The sequence below is a fragment of the Equus caballus genome, chromosome 8, assembly GCF_041296265.1.
Source record: "Equus caballus isolate H_3958 breed thoroughbred chromosome 8, TB-T2T, whole genome shotgun sequence".
Lineage (NCBI taxonomy): Eukaryota > Metazoa > Chordata > Mammalia > Perissodactyla > Equidae > Equus > Equus caballus.
In genome coordinates, this window is record NC_091691.1 from 20,715,127 (window position 1) to 20,735,775 (window position 20,649).

Sequence of the window (20,649 nt, forward strand, 5' to 3'; positions counted from 1 at the left end):
GATAAAATGCCAAAATCCACCCTTTTCTTTTTTCTTGGATAATTTTTTTGTCCTGAGCTCTTGGTGGAGCAATGACATCAGGGACTAGGCATTAATTCAGCTCTGATGCCACATCCACACCCTCATTGTCATCCATTCTTTCGGGAGCTGGCTTCAGTCACTGAGGCTGGGGGTGGGGGACTGGAGGGGGCGGTGCAGGGAGTCAGGCAAGGATTCCCTCCACCCTTTTTTAAATGATCTAATTTTTACCTAACTTTGTGAGAGTCTTTGCTTTAAAAAAAATGATTTATGGTCCATTGCATTGCATTTTATTGTGATAAAACCTGGGTAGGGGGGCCGGCCCGGTGGCGCAGCCATTAAGTGCGCACGTTCTGCTTCGGTGGCCCGGGGTTCACTGTTTCGGATCCCAGGTGTGGACATGGCACCGCTTGACAAGCCATGCTGTGGTAGGCATCCTACATATAAAGGAGAGGAAGATGGGCACGGGTGTTAGCTCAGGGCCAGTCTTCCTCAGCAAAAAGAGGAGGATTGGCAGCAGATGTTAGCTCAGGGCTAATCTTCCTCAAAAAAAAAACCAAAAAAAACAAAAAAACCTGGGTGGGAGAGAAAGCCCGATTAAGGGATGGGGTTTTGGACTCAAAATAGAACTGAATTCAGGCGTGCCCACTTTAAAGACTGTTTTCCAAAGGAATTTTATGGACTTTTCTACTCATTCTGAAGAGTCGCATCAGAATCAGAAAGTTGCAGGAATGGGTTCAGTTAAAAAAGTGAGGGACGAGGAAATGTGTATACACCTTAATAGCCACACATATTTAAAAACTTTTAAAATGGATTTTATTTTTTGAGAGCAGTTTTAGGTTCACAGCAAAGTTGACTGGAAAGGGCAGAGTCCCCGTATGCCCCCTGCCCCCTCCCACACAGCCTCCCCCGTTACCAACATCCCTCGCCAGAGTGGTACCTTGTTATAATCGATGAACCTACATTGACACATCGTTATCACCCCGAGTCCATAGTTTGCATTCGGGTTCACTCTTGGTGTTTGATTCTCTGAGTTTGGACAAATGTATAATGAGAGACATATATTTGTCATCATAGCGTCATACAGACAGTTTCACTGCCCTAAAAATCCTCTGTGTTCTGTCAATTCATCCCTCCCCCCCAGCAACCACTGATCTTGTCCTGTCTCCATAGTGTTGCCTTTTCCAAAATTTCATATGGTCAGAATCATATAACATATTTAAAAATGTTAATTTCACATATGTTTTTACGGTGAACATGCACACATTTACATATACCTGGTAATTTTATATTCCTTATAGAGTTTTGGAGTCAGAAGGAAAACTTATAAGGCCATCTCTTCCAGAACACAGAACATACCAGAGTGCCTGCCCCCCGATGGACAAAGTATGGGTGCATTCATTAATTCCTCCTAGTTTCTCAAAGAAACTACTAATTTCTCAAAGCATGTGACTCTACTACTGGGGGTTGATCAGATGGTTTTTGTGGGTCCTTGAATATGACGGAATCACGGAGAGAAAATTGTTCTTGTGTCGATGATCTTTCTGTTCATCCATCAGGGGGAAAGTCCTAGTTCGGTACCAGTTTGTGTTACATATTTCTCTCGAAGTGTCTAGTTTCCTCTTGCAACAGAGAGAAGGCAGGCCTTGGGTTCAGAGCATTCTGTGGGTACCATTAGAGGGAATCTGACGTAACAATGTTTTTTTTGTATTGAAAGCAAGTGATTCTAGTTTGACATATAGAGAAGTGATATAATGATACAATGCTTTTTATAAAATAAACTTAAATAAAAAGTGGTTTGACTTAAATAAAAATACTAAGCAGACCAGTGTACAGGTGCTGTGCAGATGTGATAATGATGGCAAAGGTGACCCTCGAATGACTGAATTTTGGTGACTGCTGCCCTGGTGTCTATAACATGGTTTGCTATATAAAAATTCACTTCGCCCACAGCTTTTAGGAAATGCTTCTAGCAACTCCTTCTGGAAGCAGTCTTCCACCTGATTCTGCTGCTGTATACTCACGCAAATAGACTATGCGTTGATGGTTTACACGAAAGTTCTGGGCCTCGAAGCAAAGACCCTGTTCTGTTATTGAGTTTTGTACATGGCAACAAAAATTTCCAAGATGAGGGCTCTCTCTTCCTTACGTAGAAAATTAAAGAGGTTTGGAGGGACCGGTCCCATGGCCGAGTCTACTCACTCCTCTTCGGTGGCCTGGGTTCACGGGTTCGGATCTTGGGCGCAAACCTACTCCTCTCACCAGCCATGCTGTGGCGGCGTCCCACGTGCAAAATGGAGTAAGACCGGTGCAGATGTTAGCTCAGGGCTAATCTTCCTCAAGCAAAAAAAGAGGGAGAATGGCAACAGATGTTAACAAATCTTCCTCAGCCAAGAAAAAGAGGTTTGGAGTTGTTCGATGGCTATCGTAGATGTTATAATTCTGTATGTTAGTGTTTATTTACTTAGATATCATTTTCCACCTGAGCTAGCAAGCTCTGTCTGTGAAACTAGGAAATGAACATGAAATGAAGCAGAGTAGGATTTTGAAAGCAATCATCAAGTCCTTCCAGATGAAGATTGCCACGCTGCAGGATGTATGGCACCTTGTCATCCTGCACAGCTTTCCAAAGGGGAGAGGAGGACGAAGTGTTGAGGCCTAGATTGTGTTTGAAATGCAATATGCTAAGATTAAAAAAAAAAAAAAAACCCAGCCTGAGTGACACAGAGTGTGACTCCAATTAATGGGCAAACCAAAACCAGGTTTTTTCCCCTTTTAAAAGCAGTCTGATCTAGGACATTTTTCAAAGCCTTTTCTCAAATAAAGTGGTGGGCCCTGTTGACATTACTGGCTTAATTTGCTTCTTTTGGTTGCCAGAAGCTGTGTTTCCATGACACTTATCGTCAGCTCCTGTCCCGAGGTCGTCTTGTAGCAATCAAGAGAAACCCAACTCTCTCTCTCCCTCCTTCCTTCAGATCACCCAGTTAAAGATTGAGAATAATCCCTTTGCCAAAGGATTCCGGGGCAGCGATGACATGGAGCTGCACAGGATGTCAAGAATGCAAAGGTAAGAAAGTGGATTCCTCGGCTCCTTCCTCGCCACGTACCCACCAAAAACCCAGGTGAGCCAGCAGCAACCTTGCGCCTCCCTCCACCAGCCCTCCTGCCCGCGGAAGACGAGGCACAGGGAATGGGACCCTGTTAACCATCGAGAGAAAGGAGGATGAGCCTCCTTCAGTCCTCCCTTCTGATAACTCTCACATGTGGTTGACTCCATCAGGCAATCTGGAAAGTGTGTCTTCTGCAGGAAGAAAATCCAAGGGAATTTGGCATTCCCCATCCGCCTAGGGAACAAAAGTTACAACTTTCTCCTCTTTCTTTGCTGTCTCTCTCCCTCTCTCTCTTTCTTCCCATAAGTCACAGCTGATGAATGATTTTCTTTTTGGCAACAGCTCTTGGTAAATGAAAGGGAAGTTAAATGACTTGATTTCCTGGGGGTGAAGCACAGACTGACTTGACACCATGTGGTGGTCCCGGGCACCGGAGGATTGGAAGCTGGTGATAAAAATTGCTCGGTATTTTTACATTTCCTGTGGTCACAGTCGTTGATATGATGAATAGAAGGGGCTGTAGCAAATGTACATAGTGGGAATTTGGTCTGATCTGAAAGGATTGTGCAAGCATTGCCAATTTTGTCAAACGTTCTCTCTACCTCTTGATATGCTTCCAAAATAACTTACCATATGGCAAGAGAATGAGAAATACATCTTGATCTCTTTGACCAAGAGGTCCCCCCCCCCCTTTTTGGCGGGTTTAGTGTTTCAAAATAAAATGAGGTCATTAAGGAAGCTTTTCCTTATCCTTTCTGGAAGACACGAAAAGGGAGAGTCAGACAGATGGAGAGACACACTCCTTCAAAGGAAGACAGGAGACCTAAGAAAGAGAAAAAAGGTGTAGCTTTGTGGTTTTAACATTGGCTTTAGAAATAACACGTCATGGAACTTGTTTTTAGATAGCAGGCTTACCAGATCTAATTTTGCATGCTTTTAAAAACAAATATGCCATTCTCTTCAGTTGTGCACCATGTACACCACATTCGTATGCATTCCTGCATCCACGATTGGTTTCCATCGTGATCGTGGCTTAGTAAGATGCTTTTTGTTCTTATATTATTATTTTAAAAAATACTTGGCTTTAAGCATTTACAGTTTGAAATTGAAGGTAGATTTAGTCTTTGGTCAGTGGAAAAGTTGACAACAAATAGCACATAAAGCTGAGGGGTCACTATTTGTGGACCTAGGCTCAGAGAGCCAAGTTTTTATTTGTACAGTTTTCAAACTCGCATCCCATTCTGGTGGTTCCGTGTCATTAAGTCAACTTAGCCACTGCGGACTAACAGTCTCATCTCGGTCCTCCTGCAGGTGAGGGTCTGTGCAGGTGGGGACCGGATGGAAAGCACCCTGGTCTAGCCTGCAGCCGAAGGGTTTCTTCCATCCCCTGCCCCTTCTTCGCTCTTTCCCACAAGGTCAAGAGTGGATGGGATAACAGATTTAGGATGCTGAGAATCACCTCCTCAAACTTAACTCATCGCCAGGCCCTGCTGCTCCTGCCTTCTTGACAGATCTTGGAGTTTACACCCTTTCTCCTTGCATGCTGCCTATCCCAGCCGCCAGCATCCTCACCTGCCACCACCTTCTGACTTATTTAGACCTGACTTCAGTCCTATTCTCCTCCAGGACAGTCTTCAGGCAGCCCCCAAAGACATCTTTGTAAAACCCAAATTCAGACAAGGTTACCCCACAGTCTGGAACACTCCGGGGCCTCCTGTGGCCCTCAATATAAGGTCCAGGCTCCTTCCCATGGTTGACCACGCCCTTCCCATCCAGCCTGGCCGCTCCCCCCAGCTTCGCCCCTCACCGGTGCCCCCTGTTTCAATCCTGCTGAAGGAGATGCTCCAAATTTGGATTCTTTCCATGACCGTTGGACCTTTGAAGAAGATGTGTGGTCTGCCGCTCCTCACCTCCTTCCCTTGGCCATCTGCTGCCCATCACTGAGGCTTTTTTGTAGCTATTCCTTCCTCCAAGAAGCTGCCCCGGCCACAGACTGCGTGGTTGGGGTATGCCTGTTCCCAGAGTCCCCCACTGCTTTCCTCTGTCAGGCCAGGGCCCTGCAGTTTTGAAGCTGATTGGACAGATGACAGACATGAGGGAGAGACAGGTGGGGAAGTGCAGGTGTTTGAGAGCTCAAATGTCGCTGATCCCGTGGAGCCTCCTAAAGCTCTCAGCAGCGCAGCTGGTTAGACATTTAGGCAGATGACCCTCCTTTGGTCTGAATTGGCTGTCCTAACCATCCCCTGGTTATTGCACATTGGCTGACGGTTTGACTAGGGGTCCCTCCTGGGTGGAAACTTGCAGCTGGAAGGCAGGAAAGGTTGGCTGGTAATCAGTAGGCACTCTGTAATTGATCCTTTGGATCAAAACTCTCAGCCTACAAGTCACCTGTCTTTGTGGCCACATTAGGAGAAGCATCGGGGAGCCAGAGGGCTGAACTAACCGCTGACCAGGTTGGGAGTGTGGACAGGGCCGTCTGCTCAGCTCTCTGGAGGTGACCCCTGGGAGAGAGAGGGAGTGAAGCAGAGTGGCTCCAACAGAAGGCTTTGGGCTCAGACAAACCCAGGTTCAATCCTTGCTCTGCGTTTATCCCCATATGGCCTCAGGCAACGGATTTAACCTCCCGAAGCCTCACTATCCTCATCTGTACAATGGACATAAATGGAGCTTCCTCTTGCTGGGCTTCCTGTAAGAATTGCAGGAGAAAATGCCCGTGGAGTGCTTGGTTCCTAGTCCCTACTCAATAAACTGTATCTTATTTGCGGGAAAACTCCTCCTTACTCCCAGTGTTCCCCTCGCTCGGAATTTATTCTGGGCCGCGGTCCCAACTCCCAGGTTGCAGTAGGTAGTGACAAGTGGGGAAGATGGCTCTCTGAAGTTGACGTGATAACAGCCAGGCTGGGACGACAGGCTCACTGTTAATCTTGTAATCATGTTTCCTGTCCCCCACACACCCGGTGACAGCTGGCTCAGAGAGAAAAGCAGGAGGGATGAAATTTCCTCTAATTCCAACAATTGGAAGAAGGGAGAGGGGTGGGGTGGTGGGGGCTGAGCATTAGCTTTCAGTTATCCCACATAAATAACTTTTGGATTAGCTTGGCAAATGTCTGGGCACTCACCCCACTATCTCTCTTCACCCAACTCTCCGTGTTTGGCAAATGCAGATGGTGCCATAGTTATTTTCCAACATTCATTTATGGTTTCTCGTTACAGAAGCAATAGCTACTTATTGTAAATATGGAAGAGCTATGCAAAAGCACAAAGAGGAACGTAAAATCATTTGAAAATCCTGTCTCTAGCAGACCGATTAAAATACGTGCCAAGGTTATGTTGAAAGGTTAATCTGTGGCTTAAAAAAGCATCTTATCCTAAGAAGCAATATTTCCCAAATTGCAATGTCCCTACCCTGGTGACAAATGAGATGACTTTAGAGGAGGCAGGACACACAGGCACATCAGACTGATTTCGTAGACATTATTGCTTAGAATGAGATTAAGTTTGAAGGAAGGAAGGGAGGGAAGGAGGGAGGAAAGAGAGTTAAGGCTTATTATTTAAGGAAAAATCTTTACTAAATAGCAGGAGAGCTGGTATCAAGATTTGGCGAATGTTGTCAAGGTGATATGCAAATGAGAGAAATTTGGGAAATATACCTAAATGCCCATCCTAAAAAGAAAGGTGTGGGAATGTCGCTGCTGTTTGAAATGATGTAGGTCCTGATTTTTCATAGAAAATTACTTCCTTTGAACTTTACTTAAACTTTAAGATGTGTTCAGACAAGGTCTGAACTTCCTAGGAGTCAAAGGTGCCAGAGCCAGCGAGGATGGAGGCGTCAGGGAGATGGAGGGTGGGGGGACGCCTTTGTAAAGAGCATGGGAGCTGGACCTTGTAGGAAGAAGGAGTTTGAATCTGTTGCGAAGAAGGGTTTTCTGGGTTGGATCAGGGAAGAGAAGAGGTCAGGGGTCCAGAACTCTTGTGGTCTAGACTCGGAGTCATTTTCTGAAGATCTTGAAAGCCAGCTGGCGTGGCCCCGTGACAGGGTGACACTGTGAAGAGAGCTACTGCTCCTAGAAGCTTAGGATTCTAGAGATAGAAAGGACCCCAGGAGACAGCATCTGGTCCATCCCTCCTCCTTTTGCAGAAGGGGATACTGAGGCCCGGAGACTCATTTATTTATTCAGTCTTTGATCTGTTGGTCTGTTATTCAGCTCACATACATTTCTTAAGCGGTTGCTCCATGCCAGGCGGTGGGGATGCAAAGTTGAGTCAACACACAGAGCAGCAGGGCCCGCTGTGCATAAGCAGGCTGTGGAGTTGGGGTCCAGGCTGCCACACTGAGTGGCTCTGGGGCCCCCCTACTCCTCTGAGCCTCTTTGTCCTCATCTGTAAAATGGGAGATAATTATAGACCCTCCCTCCAGGGCTGTTGCATGGGTGAGAGGAGGTAACGTGTGTGTCCTGATTACTATTGCTATGTAAGAAATTATTCCCGAACCTCACTGGGACTGGCTAGGAAGCCCTGGGCTCCAGGCTGTGCCATCTGTTCTCTGTGCGTGTGACTCTAAATCCAGCCCAGCCAGAGCTCCGGAGGCCACTTTCCCTCCAGCGCATGCACGGCCCACTGAAGGGCTGAGGAAGTCCGGACAACCTCAGTCTTGCCAGGAAGAGCTCTGAGGCCATCAGAGTCCTCCAAATTTCATCCAGTGCAATCTGCTAGCTCTCAGTCATGCTCCGTCAATACTCCTTATAATAGGACCAGGCACTGTTCATCATCACTGTGTGCAAGGTGCAGCAAGAAGTGCCAGGGAGATACTTCTGTTTGGTCCGTGATTTTGTGGGCCGGGACTTTGGGGGGGGGGACTCATCTGGGCAGCTCTTGCTGGCAGCCAGGTGTTGGCTGGGGCTGCAGGTAGTGAAGGCACGACAGGGCTGATGCCCAGGGTGCTTACTCCCATGACCCGCAGCTGATGCTGGCTTTCGGCTGGGACCTCAGCTGTGCTGTCCACTAGGGCACGTGCATGCGGCTGTCCAGCACGGTGGACTCAGGGGAGCCGGATTCCTTGCATGGCTGGCTGCCCCTAGGAGAACGAGGCGGAAGCCCCGTCGGCTTGGCCCACCACGCCTTGGAAGCATGTAGGGTCTCTCCTGCTGCATTCTGTTGGCTGAATGAGACTCACGAAGGTGGGCCCAGATTCAAGGAGGGGCAGGGAACCCTCCTCCAGATAGAAGGAGAGCCAAAGACTGTGCCCACATGTGTTAACACTGTGCCAGCATGCCTGGAAGCTCTTGGCACAGTGTCTAGCCTGGAGTGATGCTGGGTTGATGTTAGATATTAAGACAGGGTCCATGCTCTCTTGAAGCTGGAGGCCAGGTTGGCCTGCCCAGGGTCACACAGCTAGTCAAGGTGCAGAGGCCTGGCATGGAGCTTAGTTTCTTCAGGGTGGAGAGAATCCTGCTCCCACCCCCCCCAGGCTGCCAAATGTCTTCTTGTAACAACAGACAAACCCTGGAAGTGGAACAGACAGCCGCAAAACGCTTCCCCCAACACTTCTTGCTTTACGTTGCACAGAGTGGACATGAGCAACACCTGGTTGTCCCCGAACACACAGCATTTGTGGAGGCTGGTGGGCTGCGACCATGTCACACTTGGGGCACTGTGGCGGCTTCCGAGCTCTTTGTGGAAGGACTGAGGTTGCCTCCGCTTCCTCAGTCTTGGACTAGGCTGCCAGGGCATTGTGGGGATGCAGCTCCAGAGCTGGGGTTGCCCGAGGCTCTGCTTTGGCTGGCCTGGATTTTGAGCCCCCTGACCAGGAGCAGACGGGAAAACTTAGAGCCCAGCACGTGCAGCTGGACCCAATAGGTTCATTTTGTCAGTTTCAGTCCGGGGATGTCTTCATACCCGCAGGGGAGCGGACCCTTCTCACCTGCCTCTGTGGTTCTTAGGCTCACCTCCTCCATCCTCTGCCTCTAATCCGGGTCTGAGACCCCTTATGAAAATCCAATTAAAGGAAGGACTCTCTGAAAAACTCACAAGATATAAATAGAAAAAAAATTCCAACAATTTCAAGGAATTCACGGGGTCTGAGACCCCTAAAAAGGTTAAAATCCTTCCATGGGAGCCTTCCTCCTTCTCCAGCCCTTCTTTCCTGTTTTGAAATGAATGTTTAGCTCCTAACCTCAAATGGTCATTTTTCAAACGGAAGGCCTAGTGCTCTCGTAGTCTCACGCTTGTGGTTAAAGTAATCGGAATGCCCCGTTAATGAGGAGTGATTTCCAAGGCAACGTTCTGGAGATGGCATTAACTCCCCACTTCTGGCTGCACTTTTGGCTAGCCGCATGGCTTCCCCCAGGGAGGTGTGAATTTACGTAAAACAAGAGAGGGGTTGTGTTTGGTAAGCGGAGCCAGGATAAGTTGTGAAATTGAAGTTGGTCCCAAGGGGTGCCATGTTGGCTCTCCGTTGTCCATTGAGGATATGGATGCTCCGATAGTTCCCATCCCCCTAATTCATCTGCGACACTGTCCCCGCCCCTGTCCTCCCCAACCCCTGCCCCAGCATACCTGCTCTTCAGGGACACTTAGTGGGCACATCACTCACTCATCCATGTTAGCACAGCATTTCTCAAACTTTTGAAAGACGTCACAGTTACTTGGAGGTGGGAGGGCTTGTTAAAAAAATCAGATTTCTGGGTTTCACTCTCAGAGGTTCTGAATCAGTGGCTCTGGGGAGGGGTTAGAACTGCCCGTTAACGAGCTCGCTGATGGAGAGGCCCCTGGTATCACCTGGGTAGTCCCTTGGCCCTACAGAATGAGCAAGGACATGCAGGTGAAGGCAATGCAGGTGACTTTATTTTTCGGAAATAGAGACCACATGCTGGAGTGTTCCGTAAAAAGGAACCCTTTTCACAGTGCTCAACTTTGGCTGAGCAGTGGAGGTAACTGGAGTGCTCGCCAGTGTTTTATTATGAAAAAATGTAAGACATACAGAAAACGTGGAAGAATTGCACGGTGGGCACCCGTATACCCACTGCTGAGGTTCTGTAATTAATATTTTGCTGTATATTTGCTCTATCATCCATCCATCCATCCACCAATCCATGCATCCATGTATCCATCCATCCATCCATCCACCTTAGCATCCATCCATCCATCTACCCGTCCATCTTATATATTTTTTGACACATTTCAAACTAAGTTGCAGACATGAGTATGTTTCACCCCTGTATACTCCAGCATGTGTGTCATTCAATAGGATTCAATTTCTGTTCACCATTCTTTATCTTAAGTAAAATTTACATACAATGAAATGCACAAAACTCGAGTGCACCGTTCCCTTTTCGACAAATACACGTACCTGTGAAACCCAAACCCCCCTATCATAATATAGGACATTCCCTCACCTCAGAAAGCTCCCTTAGGCCCCTGCCAGGTTCGTTCCTGCCTCCGCCTCCCCCCTGAAGCAATCTATGTTCTGATTTTTTTTTTTTTTTTTTTTACCAAGGGTCAGTTTTCTCTGTGATAGAATTTAGTATAAATGGAGTCATACAGTGTGTACTCTTTTGCATAAGGCTGCTTTCTCCTACAGAGCTTTTAAAACTCCCAGTGTCCAGGCTGCACTGCAGACTGTCATTAGACTCCCTATGGGGTGGGCCCAGGAGTCAGTATTTTTAAAAAACTTCCCAGATGACTGTGGTATGCAGCCAGATTTGAAACCCACAGCCCCAGAGAGATTTCTCCATCTCTGCCCACCCTCATCCTGAGCTACCCCATCCCAATAGTTAATATTCTCCTGTTAGAAATTTGTTTTCCTAGAGACTCATTCCCCTGTGTTTTGTTTGTTTGTTTTTGAGGGGGAGAGGCAGGCTTTTGTATTAATAAACAGAATATTTAGCATTCCTGCAGAAATGGTTGCTTTTGGGTGACTTTGCCAAGGTCATCATTTAACTGAAGGTCACTAGGAGGTCTTTGGCTTACTTCTGCATGACCAAGGGGCCCCCACGTGATTCCACGCAGAACAGAGGAGACTTCAAGACAATCCCCTTGGGTACAGAAAACAGTTTGCAGAAGGTCAGTTAGTCCCGGGCCCTCTGGCCTTCCGGCTTCCAGAAGGACCAAGGCCCAGCCTCAGAATGCTTCTTCCACCTTCTCACCTTATCTCCAAAATCATTAAAAAAATTAAAAAACTACTGAAGCCAGCCTGGTGGCACAGCAGTTAAGTTTGCGCATTCTGCTTTGGTGGCCTGGGGTTTGCCGGTTCGGATCCTGGGCACAGACCTATGCACCACTTATCAAGCGATGCTCAGCAGGCGTCCCACATATAAAGTAGAGGAAGGTGGGCACAGATGTTAGCTCAGGGCCCATCTTCACCAGCAAAAAAAGAGGACAATAGGTGGCAGATGTTAGCTCAGGGCTAATCTTCCTCAAAAAAAACTGCTACAAGTAAGACGTGGTTAAACTTTTAAAAATTGTTCATTTTATGAGTCTGGATTAAAAGCTTGAGCCCTTCAATTTGGTCCCAGATTCCTGGCAACACTGTTTGATGTGCTGTTACCCTGAGCCCATCAAAAGTTTAGTTTGCATTGACTTTTTCTATCTGTGGCTTCACATCCGGCTTTTGCTTTGGGGCTCACAACAGCCCTGTGACAGGGATCTGATTATTCCCATTCTGCAAATGGAGAAACTGAGGCAAAGAGAGATGTCATGAATCGTCCATACAGCTGGTCCAGGACTTTCCCCGTAATTCCAGAGTGTTGCTCAAAACGTTTTTGTGAGTCACAGTTCCCGTTTGAGTAGCTGATGCGAGTAGGGACCTCTCCCTGGAGAAGTGGACAAGTTCTAAATAGCTGATATTTGGGGTGTGGGGGCGGGGCGGTTCATAGACCCTTCAAAGTACGTGCAAGGTCGGAACTTCTGCTCCGGAATATAATAATGTGTGATTTGTAAGCTGGTGTGTATCGAGCAGTGTGTCCCAAATATATACTAAAGCTTTCCATGCAGCATATCATTTTATAACCCCAAGAGGTGGTAAGTCCTACTATTCCCATTTTACAGACAGGAGACTGAGGCTCGGAGAAAGGAGGAACCTAGGGAGCATCACAGGGGCCAAGTTGGTGGCCGGGTACTGAAGCGAGGCACAGCTACACAGCCTGACTTCAGACCCTGGACTTGAATTGACCCCCCTGCCCCAACCGATATTAGATCTGTCCAGAGATTTAACAGGGGAGCGCCAAGGTTGCAAACTGCGGTGGCCATAAGTGGTGGGTGCTCAAGGCCAGAGAGGGAGCTGTGTTGGCGTTTCTTGGTGCCCCTCATATCCTACAGCCCCTGTTGAATCAACCGTGGGACGTTTATGTGCCTTCTCTGTGTCCCCGTGTTCTCCCCAGCGAGATGGAATGGCCAGCATTCACCATGCCCTCCTCCAGCTTGCTGGTGTGGTGTGAGCTGAGTCGTAAAACGATTGCCAAGCGCTTGTAGCCATGGAAGGAGGGAGCAATTATGATTCGCACCGAGCTAGATGCCGCCTGGGGTGAGCTGACCCCGGTCCCTCGTGTGCGCCCGCATGTTCGATCAGAATAACTTCACCAAGCATATTAGAAAGTTAATAAATTGCGAAAGCTCTCGTGGGATTGTGGGGCCCTCTTGAAAAATTTTAATCACAGATTTAAGGGCTAGCCAGAGCAGGAATTTGCTCCCCGAGAACAGGGATTTTTCAGTCCACAGCCTTGCCCCCTGTGCACTACTTTCGTTGTTTGAGAAAGGCTGCCCGAAATTGAGTAAGCATTGCAAGGGGAAGACAACAACAAAAACACCCCAGCCCATCGGCTCCCTGCCACCTGCTCCCGTGAAAAGGCCATTCAGTCGGCTGCAGGGGAAGACGTTCTCGGGGGGGCGGCGTTCGTTAGCCGCTGGTCGGCTGCAGATGCCGTTTCCCCGTGGATTTCAATATTCCCTTGTAATGTTTTACAACCCAGACCTTGCCACAATGGCATCATTCATTGCACTCGCTCACGTGGAACAGAATGTGAGAGGGGGGTGAGCCAGGGAGAAGCTGGTCTGCGGGCTCCGACACCCAGGCTGAGCTGAGGGACTCAGGACCTCCGGTGGGCTCCGGCGAGCCCAGACTGAGCAGAGCTGTCCGCAGGATGTGGTACAGCTGTGATACATCAGAGAGCAGTTGGATCTGACATTTAGTAAACCGAAGGTTCCTCAAACAGTAGGATTGACAGATTGACCGGTAGATCTTGATATTGGCAGGGTGTAGCCAAGATTCAACTCTCTTATCACGAAGATGCTTTCTATAAAAGGATGGTTGTGTTGCTTAAGGGTTTTGGAATAGCACTGACTGACCTGGGGTAAAGCTCAGCTTTATCTCTTCTTAGCTATGTGATCTAGGGCTGGTTGCTTAACCTCTCTGAGCCTCAATTTCTTCAGCTCTAAATTAAATCTAATCCTCCTGATGAAATGGGGTCAAATGAGGGAAAGCATATAAGTCAACCAGTGCAGTGGCCGGAATGCTAGGAGGCACATAAGGAACAACTCGGATGATGAGGAGAAAGATGAGGATGAGGATGGTAAGGATGGTGACGACGATAATGATGAAAAGCAGTCCTGTGTTGCTGCCCCTCTTCCAGACATACAAGGGCTTTTCAACATTCACTTTAATTCTCTTGTGCTCTGGACTCTTCAATGATGCTCTCAAGCTGTAGAGAAAATTAGTTTATCTTCTCATCACAAGGACCGGACAGACTTTTGTCATATTGCTGCTGTGTTCCTTTGATGGGCCCCTTCGTGAGCCCAGTGAAAATGACCCCGGTGTTGTTTGATCGTGACATTTTCTTCTCTTTGCCTCTGTAATCTCATACCGATGGAGAGGTCACTTCATCCTCCCATGCCCCTAGTTCGACGCCTGTCACATGGGCTTGGGGAGGCTGTATTTCAGGCACCAAGAGACGTGCATAATTGACGGTGAGGATGATGTTTCAGGCTCCTTGGAGAGAAACAAGCTGTGAGGGCCAAGTGCTTTTGGGGGGTACTATGGCTTTCCCACTTCTGTGGATGTTAGTAATCAGAAGCAGGATTTGGCCTTTCCACAGAGTAAGTTTGCAATTTGGCAGTGCTGGAACAGAGAATTCCATGGAGCCCATTGATACATTCTCTTGTAAATGCCCTCAGCCAACATTTTTTGGGAGTTATTTTCTTTAATTAAAAAGAAATAAGCATCCCCATTAAGAATATAAACCTAAAAGAGATCTCTCTTTCCTCTTGGAGCTCTGACAGCCCAGTACTTGAAATAAACAGGCCCAAATAGAATTGCCAGCGAGATTTGACAACTTTTATAATGTGTTATTATTATTATTATTTTTCTTCTTCTTTTTTTTTTTCCATGCCGTAGCTGGAGCTACAAAGCGAGAGCTATAAAGCTAATTCCATTCCTTTCAGCCTCCTGGCCCCAGGAGGAGGTTCTGAGCAGTGTGGCTACTCACAATGGCTCCAGTTGTGGTTCTGAGATGGCACATGCCACAGGGAAGCTTGGCTAGGAGACCCCTGGGTGTCGTGAGGGTGTCCACAGCCTCATGGAAACTTGGCAGACACACCGCATCCCCTGCCTGGCTACTCTGATGTGCTTTCACATGACAGACAAAGGCTGGGCTCCAGGGTGGAGATCGTTACACCCATGAGGGGTAGGAGAAGTGGGAGAGAAGTCTTGGGTCCCAAACTCCTGCTCCCCCAAAAGCATATCATGTTTTAGATATTGAAAGAAGTAACTAAGAGACTGTCAAGAAGTAATAGGGGGCTGTTGGGTTAGGATTCTGGTTGCGTCTCTTTCTAGCTCTGTGACCATGGGCAAGTTGCTTAATCTCCCTGGGCCTTAGTTTCCTAATCTGTAAAATGGGGACAAGAACAGTACCTCCTTCATATGGTCATGGAGAGGATGACATGGGCTAAGGCAGCATCCTTCAAAATGCTCTTTGAAGTGAGGTGGAGTGCTCTTTGTATGTGCGATGATTTCAGGCATGCTCTTTGATTTTAACAGGTAAGTATTTATTTAACTGACGTGCATTAGAGGAGCTATAATTAGCACCAAAAGCCCATAATTTCACAGATATTATTGCTCAGATTGAAGCTAAACTTATTTGGATAAAAACCTAGGTTAAAAAACACAAGAAGTGAGAGAATAGTTGATTCTGGATCATGGCAAAAATCACAACTGATTAAGTTTCAGATTTCCTGATACATGTTTCTTCTAGGGCAGGGATTCTTAGCTTATTTAGGGCCATGGGCCTCTCTGGCAGTCTGTCAAAGCCTGTGGGTCCGTCCTCAAAATCATATGATTAAATGCATAGAATAAAATGCATAGATTGCAAAGGAAACCAAGTATATTAATGATGACAGTGATGATGATGGTTACCATTTGTTGAGCACTCACCCATGTGCCAGGTACTGTGCAGTCTTTCACATGCAGTAACTCATTTCTTCTCTCAACAACCCTTTCAGCTGGGGATTTTTATTGTCTCTGTTTTACGGATGGGAAAACCAAGACATGGAGAAGTCAGATATTATGTCGGTGGTGACAAGTACTGAAGTTCAAAAGGAAATTCTAAGGCACAAGCAGCAAACTCTCCAGCTTAGGGTTACCTAGGATCAAACCTGACTATCCTAGGTGGTCAAATACCTTTCTTTACTAACATTGAACAAAGACCTCAGCCCCATTTTAAAGATGGAAACCCAGATATTAAGTCTAAATGTCTGCTTAGCTCTTCCAACTTTTGAATAAGGGAATTCAAAGACATATGGAATAGGTTGGAATGTTTCAAAATGCCATGTGTGTTTATGGATCATTAAGAGGGGTCCTTAATTGGAGGAGCTCATTTGCCTTTCTGCATACATAGAGAACTATTCATAAACCTGCATGCCTAATGTATAAGGCATGAAAAGTTAGTGCCCAAATATATACGTCCATGGCAAATGATGCACTTGAGTATAATTGGATCACTTGGCTCATCAAAGACCCCTTTGTTTCTTATTCTGTGACTTTTTTGATGGATTCTTTGACCCCATGGTTCAGCTCGTGGGGACATCTGTTTCAGGGCACTGATCGATGTTATTTCCCGTCTTCTCTCTTTCAGTAAAGAATATCCCGTGGTTCCCAGGAGCACAGTGCGACAAAAAGTGGCCTCCAACCACAGCCCTTTCAGCAATGAGCCTCGAGCTCTCTCCACCTCATCCAACTTGGGGTCCCAGTACCAGTGTGAGAATGGTGTGTCTGGCCCCTCCCAGGACCTTCTGCCCCCACCCAACCCGTACCCACTGCCCCAGGAGCACAGCCAAATTTACCATTGCACCAAGAGGAAAGGTGAGTGTGGCAACCCCTGCCCAGCCTGCCTCTTTCTCTACTTCTTCCTTTCCTTGAAAACAAAAGTACACATAACTACATGTATTTATTTAAAAAATGTAAGCAATACAAAAATATGTAGAGATTGTAAGAAATTCAAAACATACCGGTAAAACTAACAGCTCCCCTGATATATCTGCCCCCAGTTCTAGCCTCTTTCTTGGGGAAAACTTATTTGAAATATCCAGACATATTTTATTCATTGACACATGCACGCACTCACAAATAAAAATAGTTTTGTTTTTACTTTTAGCAGGTGGTATCATACGGTATGTCTTTTGCAACTTGCATTTTTCTTTAACTTTAGAATATGTTGTAGATATCTTTTCATGAACCTTCAGCTGCCTCATTCTTTTTAGCTGCTGGAGAGGAAGTATTGCCTTAAAAGGATGAAGTGGAGTGTTTTTTTGCCACTGCCCCTAGTAGACAGAGAGCTTGCCTCCAGCGTTCCTGGTTGTATTAGAAGCCTCCTCTTAATGGGATGGGCTTTGGTTCATGTGCTAGAATTTCCTCCCAGGTGCATTCCGAGCTCTTCTTTCCTTTCCAGATCAAAACCACCAATGATTTTCTTTCTTTCGCATTCCCTCTTTCAATCTACTAGGCTAGTGTCTGAGGCAGTCCCTAGTTTCTGTTGCCAAATGAGAAATGGGTGACATTTTCCTAAGACCAAAGAGGCTACATTCAAAAAGGAGATTTCTGGTGGCACAGTCTGTGAGCCAGAATCGGAGTGGTTGACGTGAGCGGTGTGGTTGAGTTCAGTTTCCCAGGACAGTCGCTTGGCGTGAGCTGCACGCAGGCTGGGATTGTGCGGGCAGGGCCCAGGGAACACAGGCTCCAGTCTCCAGTCTGCCACCAGCTTCTTGTGTGACCTCAGGCAGGTGTCCTAGCCTCTCTGTGCCTCAGTTTCCCACTTTGTAAATGGTGCTAAGTTCCCTAGAGCACCTGAGACTTGGTAAGCACCCAGGAAGTGGTGGCTGTGATTGCCTAAGTGGCAGGTATCAATCCAGAAAGTCAGTCCCAGGAGGAAGCAAAGAGAAGGCTGCTCATCTAGGTGAAGGCTTGAGGACACGGATACAGGGGGAGGGGACCGTGTAGCCACATGCTTACGCCCGTGGTCTTCAGAATCAGACAATTGGGATGAAGCCAATCTTTGCCGTTTGCAAATTTCTATGATTAGGAGCAAGTTACTTAACCTCTCTAAGCCTCATTTGCTTAATCTGTAGATTTGGGCTCACGATTGCACCTGTCTCATGGGCTGGATGCAGAGATGTCCTGAAATCGTGCTTGTCGTGTGTGTAGCACAGGGCTGACTCAATAAACAGTCCCTATTTTGCTCCTGCAGGCCCAAATCTCAGTCTTTAGGGTGACCTGTTACATCTCACAGCTTCAGTAGCCAACACGATGGCTTTGGACGTTCAGTGCCCAGTGTCCGGAGCTTCTCAAACAAAAGAAACCCCACGAATAAGAACCTCTGGAAACTGCTGCCTTGGCGGCTTTCTCTGGAACTGGGGTTATGTGAGGAAAGTAACAGTTTGACTATTTGACATTTACCAATCTCGGGTTTTGAAAGAGGGAAGAGCCTGTCATTGGTCCAGGCCTGGGGCTTGGGAGCTGCCTGGGTGAAGCTGAGGTTTCCAGACTTACCTGAAGTCCATCCAAACTCTTTGGATCTCGAAGGCTTGAAAAATATCCCCCGACAGGCCCCCGGGCCTGACTCCCAGCACGTCCGCTGCCAGATGGGCTGGAGACCAGATGCCTGCAAACATGTCTGCCTTTTCAGCCATGAGCAGAGAGTTAAGCCTGTCCTGGGGAGCACAGGTCCCTGCACAGAGATCCTGTTTTATATTATATTTCAGGGCGCCCTGCCTAGGTTCCAGACCAGAGCTTTGTCAGTAACATGATTAAGTAGGTGCCATTGTTAACCTACTTTACAAATAGGGAAACTGAGACTCAGACAGATAAAATCACATGCTGTTGGTGCTTGAAGGTGGAATTTGAACCCAAGCCTGGTCTGCAGTTCTGCCCGGACCCTGAACTGCCTGCCTCTCCTGCCTCTGTTACTGTTGCTCATTGCTACAGTCTGAAAATTTCACCTTCCTCTAGAGATCGGCTCTTGAGACTGGTCAAACGTGCTGATTAAGAGCTCACCAGGTTTGAATTAGGGAGCTCTGTTGATTAAATTGATGCCAGACCGAAAGAAGGGGAGGAAGAAGCTAAAAAGAACCAGGGTGCTTAGTTAGGCTCAGTGTTTACAGCAGCGTCCTTGTAAATGCGTTCCTGGAGGATGCAGCGGAAGAGTTTGAATGCAAGGCTGATGAACCTCCGTAGATCATGCGAGCGCTTGACTTTCATGGGGCAATTTGTGGGATCCTGAAGGGAATTCCAGATCCATTAGAGAAGGCCCCTGGGAGCAGGGGAAGCTGGAATCAGTGGCTGGTCCATTGCCGTACATCACAGCAGCTGGCACTCCAGCAGTGCGGCCGTGGGCAAGTTGCTTCAGCTTTCTGGGCCTCAACTACCTTTTCTGCAAAATGGGGGCACAACAGCGCCCACCCTGCAGGGTTGTTAGGAGATAAAATGAGATGCTCCATGTAAAGCCCCTAAAACACGTCTGCGACGTACAAACGCTCCATGAACCTGAGCTAGGTACCACCCTGCCCTTAGGAAGCCCACACTGTTGCAACAGGTCAGACAATGTATGACTCATGATAAAACTGTTTAATTAAAGTGGTGATCGAGTGCTCTAAAGGAGATGTGCAAAACGCTGATGAATATGAAACCGGGGCCGGGGCTGGGGGGAGGATCAGGGAAGAGTGGGAGCTGAGAGCAGGAATTGGATGGAAGAGGGGAGCTGACTGGCTGTCCAGTCACAGAGAAGAGGATGTGTCCAGCCCCTCAGAAGAGCGGGAGCCCACCCCCACTGGGGAGTCAACAAAAAGCCAGTGTGGCTGGGGCACAGAGCGAGGAGACAGTGGTGGGAGTTGAGGCTACAGAGAGAGGCAGGGACCCGTGTGACACTAGCCCTCGTAACCATTTTGAGGACCTCAGATTTTATCCTAACGGATGGGCCACCATCGGAGGGGTTTAAACCTGTGAGTGACATGATTAAGGTTTTGTTTTGAAGCCGTCACTTTCTGTGACAGGAGGGGATCAGAATTGATGCCGGAGCTCTGCGGAGAGGCTGTTGCACACTCCGAGGTGTGAAATGACGGTGGCTCAGCCCAGGGTGTGGGGAGAAGAGCTGGAGATGTGGGCGGAATCAGGACTTAGTGACTAGTTGGAGATAACAAGGTGAAGAATTACCCGTTTTTCACGGATGCGGAAACTGAGGCTCAGAGAGATCAAGTCAGTCGCCTAGTGTCACAGAGCTAGTGACTGGCCCCGCCCCAAATTCACACCGTGGTCTGTGCACTCGGGGTGCACGGGCTGTGCACCCTGCAAGACTCCTTTCACCTTTCCAGAAACCTCTGCCCTTCTCACCTCCGTCCACCCCCAAAAGGGAGCTCCCGGGGACAGCGAACATTCCAGCCCAGCTCTGTCTGTCCTGCGTGCCTGGAGACGACAAAAAGCAATTCATCATCAGCCTCCATTGTAAAGTGATAAGGAATCAGCCGAGGTTTCCTTCCAGTTTGGGATTCCCGTTAAGTGATAACTCCATGGGTGGCTTCCCACCCCCGGCTCCTGCCTGCCCCACTATCTGACTTCCCCTCATTGTCTGTCTCCTTTCCAACAAGCCCAGGAGGCAGGCCCAGAGAAATGTCAAAGGGCCAGGCAGGCCAGAGGGTCCTTGTGTTTGGACCCAGCTGTCTCCAAACTATCTCTCCCGATGGATGGAGCCCAAAGAGCTGGGAAGGTCTTTTATCAATGCCACTCAATCAAATCCAGGACCCCAGGGCCTGGGAGAGCACTTGTCTATCTTTCTTTCCCTCTCCCACCCTGACAACCCCCTCCTCCACCCCCCACCACTAGAAACCAAAGGCAACCCAAATAAAGATTTTAGCAAAGCCATTTACTGCATCGAATGCTCAAAGGGAGGTCAGAGGCGGGAGGGGAAGGGGAGTTGGGAGAGTAAAGAGTTTTGCAGGGTGCATTTTCTCAGTGCTGCATGATGTTTAGACTGATTTCACATTGCTT

At 47.8% G+C, this 20,649-nt stretch overlaps 1 protein-coding gene across 14 annotated transcripts in view; it reads left to right on the forward strand.

The window, feature by feature from the left end:
• The window catches only part of TBX5 (T-box transcription factor 5), a 102,659-nt gene that overhangs the window by 54,631 nt on the left and 27,379 nt on the right, over positions 1-20,649 (forward strand). For all 14 annotated transcript variants that reach the window (XM_070275437.1, XM_070275442.1, XM_070275438.1 and 11 more), the window contains 2 exons: positions 2,994-3,085; positions 16,250-16,476. In XM_070275437.1, the coding sequence (XP_070131538.1) occupies positions 2,994-3,085; positions 16,250-16,476 (319 nt within the window). The remainder of the gene's footprint in view (positions 1-2,993; positions 3,086-16,249; positions 16,477-20,649) is intronic.